The sequence below is a fragment of the Hippocampus zosterae genome, chromosome 15 (genome assembly GCF_025434085.1).
Source record: "Hippocampus zosterae strain Florida chromosome 15, ASM2543408v3, whole genome shotgun sequence".
NCBI lineage: Eukaryota > Metazoa > Chordata > Actinopteri > Syngnathiformes > Syngnathidae > Hippocampus > Hippocampus zosterae.
The window spans coordinates 2,067,005-2,080,229 of NC_067465.1; the positions used below are offsets into that span (position 1 = coordinate 2,067,005).

General features: G+C 44.4%; 1 protein-coding gene across 1 annotated transcript; it reads left to right on the forward strand.

The window, feature by feature from the left end:
• The first annotated feature begins 4,921 nt into the window (after window positions 1-4,921).
• LOC127615900 (solute carrier family 22 member 5-like) lies at window positions 4,922-13,046 on the forward strand. Its single transcript, XM_052087256.1, has 10 exons — window positions 4,922-5,450; window positions 7,337-7,440; window positions 8,463-8,617; window positions 9,778-9,949; window positions 10,574-10,715; window positions 10,844-10,938; window positions 11,523-11,737; window positions 11,827-12,009; window positions 12,319-12,454; window positions 12,559-13,046. Exons 1-10 carry the CDS (start codon window positions 5,109-5,111, stop codon window positions 12,617-12,619), a joined length of 1,605 nt encoding a protein of 534 aa, XP_051943216.1. The 5' UTR covers window positions 4,922-5,108; the 3' UTR covers window positions 12,620-13,046.
• The last annotated feature ends 179 nt before the right edge of the window (window positions 13,047-13,225 follow it).

Consider the following 13,225-nt stretch of genomic DNA (forward strand, 5'->3'; position numbering starts at 1 on the left):
TCGAGGGATTATGTTTTTTTTTTTTTTTTTTAATTTCAGGACTCGGAGCAGGTAAAGCCTTGGGAAAGAAACTCTTATCTCACCTATACAGAGGCAAAAGAACAGATTTTTGAGACGTAGGCAGCAACAAAGCCAGAAGGGACGCATTGGACATCATTGGCTTGCTCCAAATCCAACGACAACAGCTTCAAAACATGTCCCCTGATAATTCGTAAGACAAGAATTAGCAGAGGAGCCGAATGCTTTTGGGGGGTAAATTTCTTTTATCTTAAGATAAGATAAGATAAAAAATGAAAACTTTTATTTGTCTCTCAATGGAGAAATTCCCAATTTACAGCAGAAAAATTATGAAAGAGACAAGTAGAAGAATAAAAAGTATATCAATAAATATAAAATATATCTTGCGGTAAAATTAACAATAGCACATCATATGTGAATGAATATACATTGCGTATACATTCGAAGCCTTGAGATTCAATTTGTTCCACGACCACGCGCCTAACATGAAACGCATCTCAAATCATTTTTCCCAATTGAAATGAATGAAAACACCATTCATCGGTTCGAGCCCCTTCCCCCCCAAAAAATAACAAAATGTTTTGCAATGTGTTTCTCTATAATATTGATAATAGTGTATTTTATCCAAATTTATAGCGGCAACATAAATACAATATAACAAATTCAACAGTGTGTGCCTGATGACTAATTAATTGAAACTACCTCTCGTGTGCAACTTTGCACAACAGTGGCAGTGTAACGCAGTCATGCAGAAACACAAACAAAAATGATTTGTATTTGTATATGTACGTATTGTTACATTGACTGTCTACATGTGTTGATGCACCATTTGTGTTCCTATGGCTTAAGACATGATCATAACACTGCCGCAGAGATGTTATTCTCGGCATTGCTCGTTAGCATCAACCGAAGCGGACTTTGATTGTTTTAGATGCACAACTTGTGATTGGCTTTTGTTTTATGTTTGCATTAGCAGCAAACTTGATTGTTGCGGTAAATACTCGAAGCCTCTTTTTTTCTGCCCAACTGTTGCTCGTTGTGTCGTGAATTGCGTTTGCTGTCACCGTCATCATTCAGGTTACTCCTATCTCAATGCACCACAGCATCTCGTAGCAATGTGTGATAGGCATGGCTAGAACAAATTACTTTGAATTTTGGAAGAAAAAAAAAAATGAGTCGCCACGTTGCACAAAAACTCTTCCCGGTGTTGGTCTCAAAGCATCATCAGCGCTTCGTGCTGTACTCGCATGTACATAAGCTAGATGGATGGCTTTGAAAATGTGAGAAATGTGCCACTTTCATACAATCCATTGATTTTTAGCCTTGAACAAAGACGGACAGAGAAGGATGGAGACAGCAGATAGAGGTGGAGAGAGCGAGAGAAATGAGAAATAGATGAAGAGCGCTTGCCAGGTTTGCATATTCTTGTTTTATCCGACAACGGCGCCGCATTAGGCTCCGTTTGTCAACTATTGACAACGCTGAGAGGACAAAGGTGCGTACATTCAACATTGGCTTGGTTTAAAAGTTCTGCGCGTCCAAACGTGAGGTCTGCTTGTGAGCAACAGGGACAAAGAGAGAGGGAGAGAGAGCCGGGCTGGTGTTAAGGTGATTAGTCTGGTGGGTTGGCGATAGAGAGACTTGATCAATAAGCCATCGATCTCCCATTGCAAGTGTCAGGGGGGTAGTGGGAACTGAAGGGGGGCGGGGTGTGAGCAAGGATAGGGAGGGAGTCGGGGCCTGGCTTGACTTTTAAAAATCCTTTACTCTGCGGATGACAAATAACCCATTAGATGGCAGGAGAGCTGGAAAATCTGGAGAGGACGCTGAAACACACACACACACACACACATCTTAGTCACCACGAGTGTATTCACCGGTGCAATTAATAAATGTTCCAAATGTTCCTCAGTTTTGCCCAAGTTTTTCAAAGTGCGCACGAGCCATTTCCACCTACCCCCATCCCCTTCGACATTGGCTTTAAAAAAAAACAAATCTTTGTAGTGTGGAGAAACTATTGAGTCCAATGCAGTCTAGTTACCTCGCGGACCATTACTTTCCAAGAATTCCTGTAGGCTGAAATATTCACTGAAGCAAGCCTCACTCAATAGTCAGCCCCGAGGACTTTCAAAATGTTTAGCGATAAGTCTTTGAGCAAAAGGTGAACATTTTCCATACAGGCACAAAGAGAGTGCTACATCCACGTCTGTGTAAAAGTGGAATGCCAACATTCGATTTGCAGGTTCTAATGGTGTCCACACACACACACACAATCGCCGGTGTAGATTAGAAGAGTTAAATAAAACTGGATAATTAAAAAAAATATTGTTAATGTATGAGAGAGAGAGAGAGAGAGAGAGTACTTTTTTTCCTGAGTCCCAAGTATTTTGCACAGTATTTTCTATACACGTACATCGTCATTCGTGTGCAGACTTAGAGGCTATTTTGACGAGCAAATGAATGTTGCTGTCCAGTGATTGCATGCCAGCGGGGACGCCGTGAGTCACTCCCTTGTGTAATCCATACAGGATCAGCTCAGCGGTGGGGAGGGGGGCGGATGAGAGTTGAAAGGTCACATGACCCCGGAAAAAAATCCGGCAAGCTCCCAAAGGGAGGACGGCGAAATAATAAAAGGGGGAGTGGTTATTGAACAACTCATCTTTTTTTTTCTTTTATTGCCGCCGATACATGCAGCAGGAAGTCTGTTGGCCAGATCAAGAGGGTTCATCCTAGTTTGGAATACTTTGCGGGTTTTCTCTTTCGCGGGTGGTCTTGGTCCCCATTAACCACGATAAATGAGGGATTGAAATGTCCCCTGGAGATGTCAGAAATGAGGAAATGTGTGTGAAATTGTGGAAAAAATGGCCTTTTTGTTTGCTCCTCTATCCCTCACCCTGCCGTCCATTACTTCATTTTCCTCTGATGTCTCCTCTTTCCTACCTCTATCAATTCCCATGTCCTTGTCTCCCATGTGCCACCCAGCCCCACCCCCCTCCCCACCACGCCTCCCTATACCTGCTCCATTCAGCCCTGCCCCCACCTATTGTCTTCTCCGCCACATAGTCCCTCAAATTAATGTAGTGATATTGACAAGTGACTGGCCCTAGCAGGCATTGATCACCGGGAGGGAGCGAGAAAGAGCGCTCGGAGTGAGGCCTCGGTGCTCGGCGCGGACGGAAGGCTTTCCGCGCCGTCGTTAGCCTTTCGTTTAAACGACTGTAATCATCCGGAGAAGGGCGACACTCCATCAGTTGATTTTAGCTCTTTGAGACTCTCCTCCGTGATTTGGAGAGCGGTGACGAGGAAGGCAAAACAGTGGGGAGGAATGACAACAACGCAGCTTCGGCATAGATTACGCTCCCAAGTGTCGTGCGCCACGGCCTTTGTGCTCCACTCCATCCAGTGTAAACAGGTTAAGGTGCTGCTAACAATGTGCAAAGGGGCCAGTTGGTCAATATGCCAATTACATGGATGAGGCTATGGAAAGGGCAAATGATAGCCAATCAGTGAAGTGCTTTTACTGTCTTCTTGCCAGAGCTGAACCCGTGACCTCGTTTCCTGACCCTTTGGGCCAAAGGTCACCAAGGGAGGGGTCAGAGGGACATTGCCACGCGTTGGCTGGAGAGCGTTACCGCGGTTACGGCCTAGCCCGAAAAATCGTCAAGTTTTAAGGATCAGTAAAAGAAAGGTCATTGACGCCGCACCGTCCAGTGATGGCACATAACCCATTGCAAAGCCTTTCCAAAATAGTTGGACTTACCACTCAATGAATTCCCCATTCTCTCACACACACAAACACACACAAGCCCCTAAAAAGTGTTTTTTTAATGGATTTATTTTCATGCTATTTCAGCCTACTGTAAATATTTTAGTTTGATCGAATGAATTAAAACAAAACACATACGCTGCCATTATACAATACGGTGCACTGTAGTTATAGTCTTTTTTTGTTTTAATCCATAGGCGCATCTCAAAAAATGGGAATATCCTGAGAAACGTATATCATTTTACCAGGCTGGATCAAAAAGTGAAAATCACACCGTATATAAATTTGATGAATTCAAGAAAGAGTGGAATATTTTGAATTGCAGTTCATTAAAAGCCAGACTTCACCATCTCAATTTGAAATCAATGCGATCCGATACGATACAGTGCAATTTGTTGTGATATTGTGCAATTAAACGTGATGCAAATACGCAAAGAAAAAAAAGCTTAAAAAAAGATGGAATTCAGTATGGTATTGCAAAAAGTAGACCACTTTATTCCTTATAAACAGTAGAACGTGTAAAACAAGTTATTGAAGCCCTTTCACAATTGGGTTTTGTGCAAAGAAAATGTAAACAATTTGGCACCTGAGACTCACAGCTGTTGCTGTAGTGTAAACACAAACAGACGACTCACTGAGTGTCTTATACAACGAGGAACTGGACGGGGAGGCGGGGGTGAGGGACTTGTCGGTGATGTGGTCCCATCGTTTTAAGTGGTCTGCATATTTGTGGTGCTGTTTTTGTATGGCTTCGTAGTGCGACATTCTTTGCAAATTACGGAGCTTTTATCAAGCTTTCCGTCTTTCTTTTCGAAGCCGTACTATTTGCAAACATAAGATCTGAATGTTGCGGAAGCATTAAATACGGTCGTTTCCTCGCTGCTGCTTGCGCGAACTCCATAATGTTTCGCTAGTTGTGTACTGTACAGTCTGTGACTCACGGCTTCCGTCCGTATTCAACACAAAATAATGATGGTGCATTCAATGCGCCTAGGAAAGGGCAGACAGGTGACGTTTAACATGAACTAAACGGCGCTTGAATCGGATTTTACCGATACCCACCAATGCATCGTGACGAATCTAGATTTTACCCGTCAACGCGTCATACCCAGAGAATGAGCCGATGCGCTCGTGTCGCGCACGTGCGCATCGATCCATCGATTAATATCGATTCTTTACCACACCCTTACTTGGAAAGCTACATCGTGGAGTTGTTTTAAAAAAAAAGCACGGGAGAGCTGGTAAGATGAGCTGCTGCCGCCTCTCGTAAAGGGAGCGCAGCATATGCCTGGAGACACGTCAGTCATACTTTGACAAAGAAAAAATGGGTGAGAAATATCAAGACTTCGACGTGGCCCTGGCTTTCCTGGGAAAATACGGCCGCTTCCAAATTCTGATGATCGTTTTGTTAAGTTTAACGGCCATCCCGTGCGGCTACATGGGAATGCTGTCCGTCTTCATAGCCGACACGCCGACTCACCGCTGCAGGACTTGGTTGAACTCCACAACTCACGACGGAGATTCAGTCAGCCGGGCCGGACCCGATAACTGTTATCGGTACAAAGCGGACGCAAACTGGAGCGAAGCGGTCGAACCGAGCAATGGCACGGATCGATGCGAGGATGGATGGATCTTCAGTCCCGAGAGCCACACCATCGTGTCTGAGGTAAGCTCGCGATACATAACACACCACAATACAGTCTCGTTTGGCTCGTTGACCAATGATTGTAATCATCTTCAAATTTGTAAACGCATTAACTTTTATTTTTTTATGTTATTTTTTTTCCAGTTAACCAGCTACATTTTTAAAGCGGAGATGCGAGCAGGGGTGTGCATAGTGCAGGATCAACAGGGTGCCCGTCCTAGGAATGGGAAACGAACAGCGCTTCCCCTAGGAATGGGAAACGAACAGCGCTTCCGGTTGAGAACCGGTTCCCAAGTTTCAAATAAGTTTTTGTAAACGAATCCCACTATCGACCATGAGGGACAAATGACGTCACCTTCGCCTAGCATAAACCCTCTTGCCACGCCTCTGGTGGGGGGGAAAAAAGGGGAATTTATTCATGAAGGTGTTTGCAGTTTTGGAAAATGCACTTGATTCCATATTTGTGAAAACTTTCATTTACAAATCCGGAGCTAGTATGTTCATGAAATGATCTGAGAAAATAACAATCAACCTTCTCCGGCCCATCTTGTAGCTCGAAAATGATTTGAAAGAAACCATTGCGCTTGAGGAAAAACAACCAATCAGAGATAGGAGGGATTATCGACGAGGTACCAATCATTGCCGTGCGCGCTCATCGACGGGCACCGGCACGCACCCCCACAGCCTCGCGTTAACCAGAGCTGAAGGAGTTTGGGGGGGTGGGGGGGAAGAAAGTGAATTAAAATAGTTCAATTGATAAATTGTGTTCAATTAAAATATCCATCCATCCATTTCCTGATCCGCTTTATCCTCACAAGGGTCACGGGGCATGCTGAAGCCTATCCCAGGCAGTAGACAGGGGGGGGCGGGGGGGGCACGTTGAACCGGTTGCCAGTCAATCGCAGGACAAATACAGACGAACGACCATTCGCGCTCACAATCACACATAGGAACCGTTTGAAGTGTTCCATTAGCATGTCACGCATGTTTTTGGAATGTGGGATGAAACCAGAGTACCCGGAGAAAACCCACGCAGGCACGGGGAGAACATGCAAACTCCACGCAGGGAAACTGGACGCACGACCTCTGCACTGTGGGGTTGACGCGCTAACCACTTCCCCAACCGGGCCGCCCCAATTCAAATATGTACTGCAAAAATGTGCACGTGACTCAGTCTTTGATTCTTTTCTGAACTTCAACACTCGATTTGAACACATCCAATTTTAACTTTTCATTTGCTTGCCCTAATTTTGATGATTCTTACAGATTTTGGGGGTGGCCGGCGGCCATGTGTATACGCTTGTAAGGTCACCGCATAAAATTAGGGCGGGAGGTCCCCCGGAAATAACTACTTCTCTTTGAGATTTCGAAAGGAAGAGCTTCATGATCGAAAGGACACGTCGACATAGCAGACAGCAGACAGAGCCTAAATACTCAATCCGTCAGGGCTGCGTAAACACACGAGTGCAAACATGGCAGACTCAGAGCACGCAAGCATGACAAAAAAAAAATGACATGAGGTCGATGTGGACACGATAGCAATGGAAATAATGAAGAGAGCTAGACAAAGAAGCACAGGAAGAAGACACCGAAAACTCAAAATTTACCTCAAACTGCAAACGATTCCAGTCCTACTTGGAAAACGGAAGACAAGAATGAACTCGCAAAAGCCGGAATGTGTGAGAGCATAACAAAACGGCCGATAGCAACGGCAGAAACGTCCTCCTTTATGTCTTAAATACCCCGCCGATGATCAATCGATGAAGATCTCAAACGCGGCTGATTTGACCTCACTCTGATCAAGTCTTTCTTGACAAAGCCCCTCCCTCATGGCAATTACTCGTTTGCAACGGAATTCCTGTCGCGATCGGATTTCTAACAACCTCGCGTCTTCTCTGATTTTACAGTGGGAGCTGGTTTGCGAAAATGCATGGAAGGTCCCCTTCTCCACTTCCGTGTTCTTTATCGGAGTCCTGTTCGGAGTTCTCGTCTGTGGTCAACTCTCGGACCGGCAAGTTTATGCTCCGTGGAGGCATTTTAGCTCAAAGCGCAATTTGGAATGAAACTGTTGTTGTGTCTTTTTTCCGCTGGCTTTGAATCATTAAGATTAGAAAATGTTGCTCGACAAATTAAAATGGACCAGGGGGTGGGGAGGGGGACTACAAGCACATGACTTGACTCCAGTCAGACTTAACGTCCGCAGTTTGAAGACTTGGGACTAGCTTGGCTCAAACTATCCGTGATTTTTCCATTTTCGATCTGCTCTTGGGAGTTTTGTCAGGCGTTGCGTGCGTCAAACAAAGCTGTTACGCTCCATTCATTCATTCATCTTCCGAGCCGCTTGATCCTCACTAGGGTCGCGGGGGGTGCTGGAGCCTATCCCAGCTGTCTCCGGGGAGCAGGCGGGGGACACCCCGAATTGGTTGCCAGCCAATCGCAGGGCACACAGAGACGAACAACCATCCACGCTCACACTCACACCTAGGGACAATTTAGAGTGTTCAATCAGCCTGCCACGCATGTTTTTGGAATGTGGGAGGAAACCGGAGCACCCGGAGAAAACCCACGCAGGCCCGGGGAGAACATGCAAACTCCACACAGGGAGGCCGGAGCTGGAATCGAACCCGGTACCTCTGCACTGTGAAGCCGACGTGCTAACCACTGGACTACCGGGCCGCCCTGTTACGCTCCAATGTTTGCCAATTGAAACAAACTTACATCAGCAAATAGGAATCTGCCATAGCGCCCCTGAAAAAGGGTGTGGTCGGTGTTGATTAACTGAAAAAGCTGGTCGCACCAGTGCAGTGACTTCAAATGTGAATTTGAAGCCCTGGAAAATACGTTTTGTGCGCACTTACATGTCATCATTTGCTTCGAAGACAAAACAAGGTCAAAAATAGGGTCACGGTAGCATTTTCTGATCTTATCGATTGCAGATGAACATTTCAGTCTTGGATGGATTCTGGTGTCAGCTGAAAGATATTTATTTTCATATTCATGTGCCGTATTCGTGTGTGATGACACTGTGTCCAGGTTTGGCAGAAAGTACGTGCTTTACTTCACCATTTCCCTACAGTCGGTCACCGCGCTGATCCAGGCCACCTCCGTCAACTGGGTCATGTTCTGTGCTCTGAACTGTCTGAGAGGAGTGGGCCACGTGGCCTGCTTCGTGACATCATTTGTCCTTGGTAAGGCGATACTTCTGTGGTGCGCACGGCTCTCGCTATTTATGCTACGGCTGTCTCTGCTGGCCTAAACATGTTCCGATGCATTGACTTACATTTACTATCTATGTGCTGTACTAATAGTTATTTTCATGAAATCGTATTCATTTAATCCCAACCGTCTATTCCTGCGGTCACCAAAATACGGCCCGCCTCCACTTTTGGTCCGGCCCCCCTGAACAATACCAGAGAGTTTTTTCATTTCTTTTTCATCTATGTATATTTCTATTTTATCATAAAATTTGGCGTTTGCGATAAAATGATTAACTATTAGCTAGTGACAATTTCATAAACACATATAACGTGACATTTGTTCCATCCTTCTGCAGTCTGTGCCATTATCTGGCAACCCCAGAAAAAAAAAATCCTAAACCCGTCCCTCTCAAAGAGAGCGTAATCGTGGCGAAAAGGTGAGGTAAGAGAAAAAAAATGATTGGGAATACAGGGAATTTAACCCAAAATGGAGAAACATTTTTTTTTTCAATGCAAAGAAATATTGTCTGTCTCATCTGTCGGTGGCGGTATTCAAAGAGTACAATCTGCGGAGACACTATGAATCCCGTGACGACAACAAGTACGATTTTTTGCTTGGGCAAATGAGAGCAGACAAACTGTCAATGCTAAAAAGACCCCCACGCCCCCCCCCATCAGAGAAGCGAAAAGTTATGTGGGCCTCACAGGAAAAATTTTGGGGACCACTGGTCTATTCGGGTCGTAGCGAATCTCTCAACTGCGCTGCTTCCGGGAGTATGTGTTTGAAAGATATTTTTGTCGACTCTGATGTCAGCCTACATGCGCTGTCATGTCAATCTAATCCGCCCCAGGCCCTTCACAATAAATTGTGCTGGCTGATGCAACTTGAACTACATACAGTACATGTAATCAATAGGGCTGCGTTCCCACCCGATCAAATGTCAGTTTTGCCCCACGTGGCCAGCTAGCTAGCTCACAGTAGCATTAGCATTACATTTACCCAGCATCGTGTGTATTGCTCGTGTTCAACGAGCCATTTCATTAATCGCAATAGACCAAAAAGGGGCAATTATATAGATGTCTCTTTTACTTTCTATGCTTAGTTGTGAAAATGTCAAAGGACTCATATTCCATTTTTCTATCTTGGTCAGGGTCAGAAATGCTTGGTGATTCTGCCAGAATGGTCTACTCTCTGCTGGGCCAGTGTCTAGGTTATAGCTTCGGTTATGCTCTGTTGCCACTCTTTGCCTACCTCATACGAAGTTGGAGGCTGCTGCTGGTTGCGAGTGCTATCCCGGGCCTCGTCTTCATTTTTACTTGGAGGTACGTATAGTAATAAATAACAAACAAATTATAACATGCAGTAATCTAAAATGGGATGTCAGTTTACGAGCACATGAATATTAATATGATATCAATATCACTACTGATATCAATACCAATAGAATGGGGCGTCCAATAGAATACCGGAGAAAAGAATACTTTTATAGTATGGAAATGTCTTCCAGAACATATAAATTTCGTAAATAAATGTACCACTGTACACCGGAACAAGACGTAGCACATCTACCAAATTCCCAAACACTGGAAACTACACTTGCTCTGGTACAAATATGAAGATGGGGCAGTTTGATATGCTGAGCGCTTGGCCTCCCGGTTATGAAAATAGGGCCGAACGCGGCTATCTATGCCGGCAACATGTATTGACTATATGCTCTTCCATTATAACCTGTTGCCATTCATATGTCTGATTACTATTGTTGTGTTAAAAAAACAAAACAGATTTGACAGATAATAATCAGATTTGTTGGTAAGCACAGACAAGATCATTCTTATTACATACATCATGCATTTTGTCACATTTTTGTTTCATGGTACTTGAAACGGCATTTGTTAAATATACAGTAGCTTCGCAACTTACAAACCGATGTGTTCAATGACCTTCAGGGTGATTCCTGAGTCTCCTCGCTGGCTTTTGCAGAAAGGCCGCGTGAAGGAGGCTGAAATGGTTATATGCCGTGCTGCCAAAATGAACAAAATCCACGCGCCCGACGTCATATTTAAGACTGTCGATGCCTCGGAATTATTGGTGTGTATGATTTTCACACTTGCGCTCTATCGTTCTGTGTGAAATAGGTCTCTAATCAGAATATCGCTCAATATATTAAAACGACTGTTTCTGTAACTGTGTCTTTTCATGCCATGCATATGATCCAGCAAAAATCAGATGAAGATAAGCGGGTGTATACCTTTATGGACCTGATACACACCACGAACCTGAGGAACATTACAGGTCTTGGTTTCTTCATATGGTAATGTCAAACTTAACTACTCTCTATTTTTTAAGTTTGTGCTCAACGATTTCCAATCATTACCTATTTGTGCTGCATGTCTCATAAATAAAAACACCGCTGACTGTGAAAGCATTAATAGAATTATTAATAGTAGCTCGATTAATTAGCCATAGCACTAAGTACACCGGCACAGTCACTGAGCTGTTTCTAAAATTCCAGAGGTGGGCAATTTACAAAATATTGCCTGTCCATCACTCGTCATCCGCTAGCGGCTGAAGCGCCAGTCACTCTATCGTCAGTCCAACCCCACCCCTGCAAAAAAAAAAAAAAGAGCATGTCATAGTCCAACAGATGATAGATGGAAGGTCCACCTCTGAAAAATTCTTCCTTTACAAAGACATTGATACTATGTTTATTGATTTAACATTATTATCTTGGGGCAACACGGTGGTCAACTGGTTAGCACGTCCACCTCACAGTGAGTAGGTGCCCATATTGTCGTGACCGCTCAGTGAGTGTGCATATTTCTGTGAAAAAGAAAAACTTTCAAATCATGTTCCTGTAAGACTCATTCAGCCTTTCTTGCCTGTGTAATTCTGCAGGATTGCCATCTCCATGGTGTATTACGGCCTCAGTCTCAATACGAGTAACCTGAAAGGAAATATTTACCTCAATTGCTTAGTGTCAGCAGCCACTGACGCAGTGGCCTACATCGCCACGTTTGTTTTGATTAACAGAGCTCCACGCCACATACTCCTCTGTGTCAACCTGACGTTCTCTGGATTGACACTCCTCGTGGTTAAACTTGTCCCACAGGGTTTGTATTATTCAATAAGAGTTTGGTTGAACACTTTGGATGGTGCAATGCTGCTTGTTTCATCACACTTTTTGAACTCTGTTTTGCAGACACGCACGTCGCATTCCAGGTTTTGGTTCTCATGGGGAAGTTGGGTGTGTCCGTGTGTCACAGCTTTATCTTCTTTTTTTTCACTGAGCTGTACCCCACGGTGGTCAGGAACACAGGGCTGGGTGTTTTGTCCACAGCTGGACGCATAGGCACTATCTTCTGTCCTTACATCCTCCACATAGGCAAGTGTGGATCTGTTTGTTTTCCTTCTTGTTGACTTGACTTGACTTGACTTCTGTTTGCAGAAAATAATGAGCCACAGTGTATGCTTTGAATACGTCTCAAAATTGTGCTCATTAGCACAATAAATTGACCGCAGGCAATTTGAGTAACAGGCAATATTTAATTTATCATTTAGAATTCAAAATATGGACTGTCAATTATGTCCTTGTTTCAGTGAGATTGTTGTTTGAGAATGGTGGGGAGTATCGTTCTCTATCTATATTATTCGTCACAAAACAACTATGTAAAAAAATTTGTTTCATTTGCAGGAATTTACAGCAAGGTTCTCCCTTATATTATTTTTGGTTCATTTAGCATCATTGCTGCTATTTTGAGTTTGGTGCTCCCAGACACAAGAAACTGTAAATTGCCTGACCTTATCAGCGAAGCCAAACCCATTCGACGGTATGTGGTTGACTCTGCTATGAAGTATGGATCAACAAAAATGCTTGTGCCATTTGTGATCATATCCAAACGTTTGTAACAAGCTCTTTCTCCCGCATCCGTAGCTTTTGCGTGCGAAAAGAAAATCCCCTGCCTGCAACCCTGCAAGCAAGGAGTTCAGAGTGACGCAACAGCACCCTCTGCTGGCGCTTAAATACTCCATCCCGAACGAAGAACTCATCATGACCACAGTTTTGAAACCCGAAAGTGGTGTTCACACTCCTTTGTCTCGAAGACACAAAAACTGTTTGACAGCTGCTGTGTTTGCGTTTGTGTTCAGTTTCTCTTCGTTAATTTTCCCTGAAATTTGGCGCCCTCAAATTCTGTAATCCCTGCGCGCCAAATGGATTGATGTCTCGTAGCTCTGCAGGAATGATGTTTACACTGCAGGGGGCAGCATTTAGCCAATGTTAGTCATCACTTCCTGTTCGTGTTGTCAAACATTACCTGCCAGCTAGGAGAAAGGCCAAGGATTTGCAAAACACCTTTACTAATGTTTGTCTTCCTGCTGTGTTATGTAACACATGAATGTCATTGTTAGCGACTTTTCATGCCTCCATCCATCCATCCATCATCTACCGCTTATCCGGGGCCGGGTCGCGGGGGCAACAGCTTTAGCAGGGAAGCCCAGACTTCCCTCTCCCTAGCTACTTCTTCCAGCTCTCCCCGGGGGATTCCGAGGCGTTCCCAGGCCAGCTGGGTGACGTAGTCTCTCCAGCGTGTCCTGGGTCT

Excerpts from the sequence above, each read along its gene's own strand:
- LOC127615900 (XM_052087256.1), top strand. The coding sequence starts at position 5,109 with ATGGGTGAGAAATATCAAGACTTCGACGTGGCCCTGGCTTTCCTGGGA. Across the intron at positions 10,716-10,843 it reads TCGATGCCTCGGAATTATTG|CAAAAATCAGATGAAGATAA; the intron begins GTGTGTATGATT and ends CATATGATCCAG. Across the intron at positions 12,010-12,318 it reads TCCTTACATCCTCCACATAG|GAATTTACAGCAAGGTTCTC; the intron begins GCAAGTGTGGAT and ends TTTCATTTGCAG.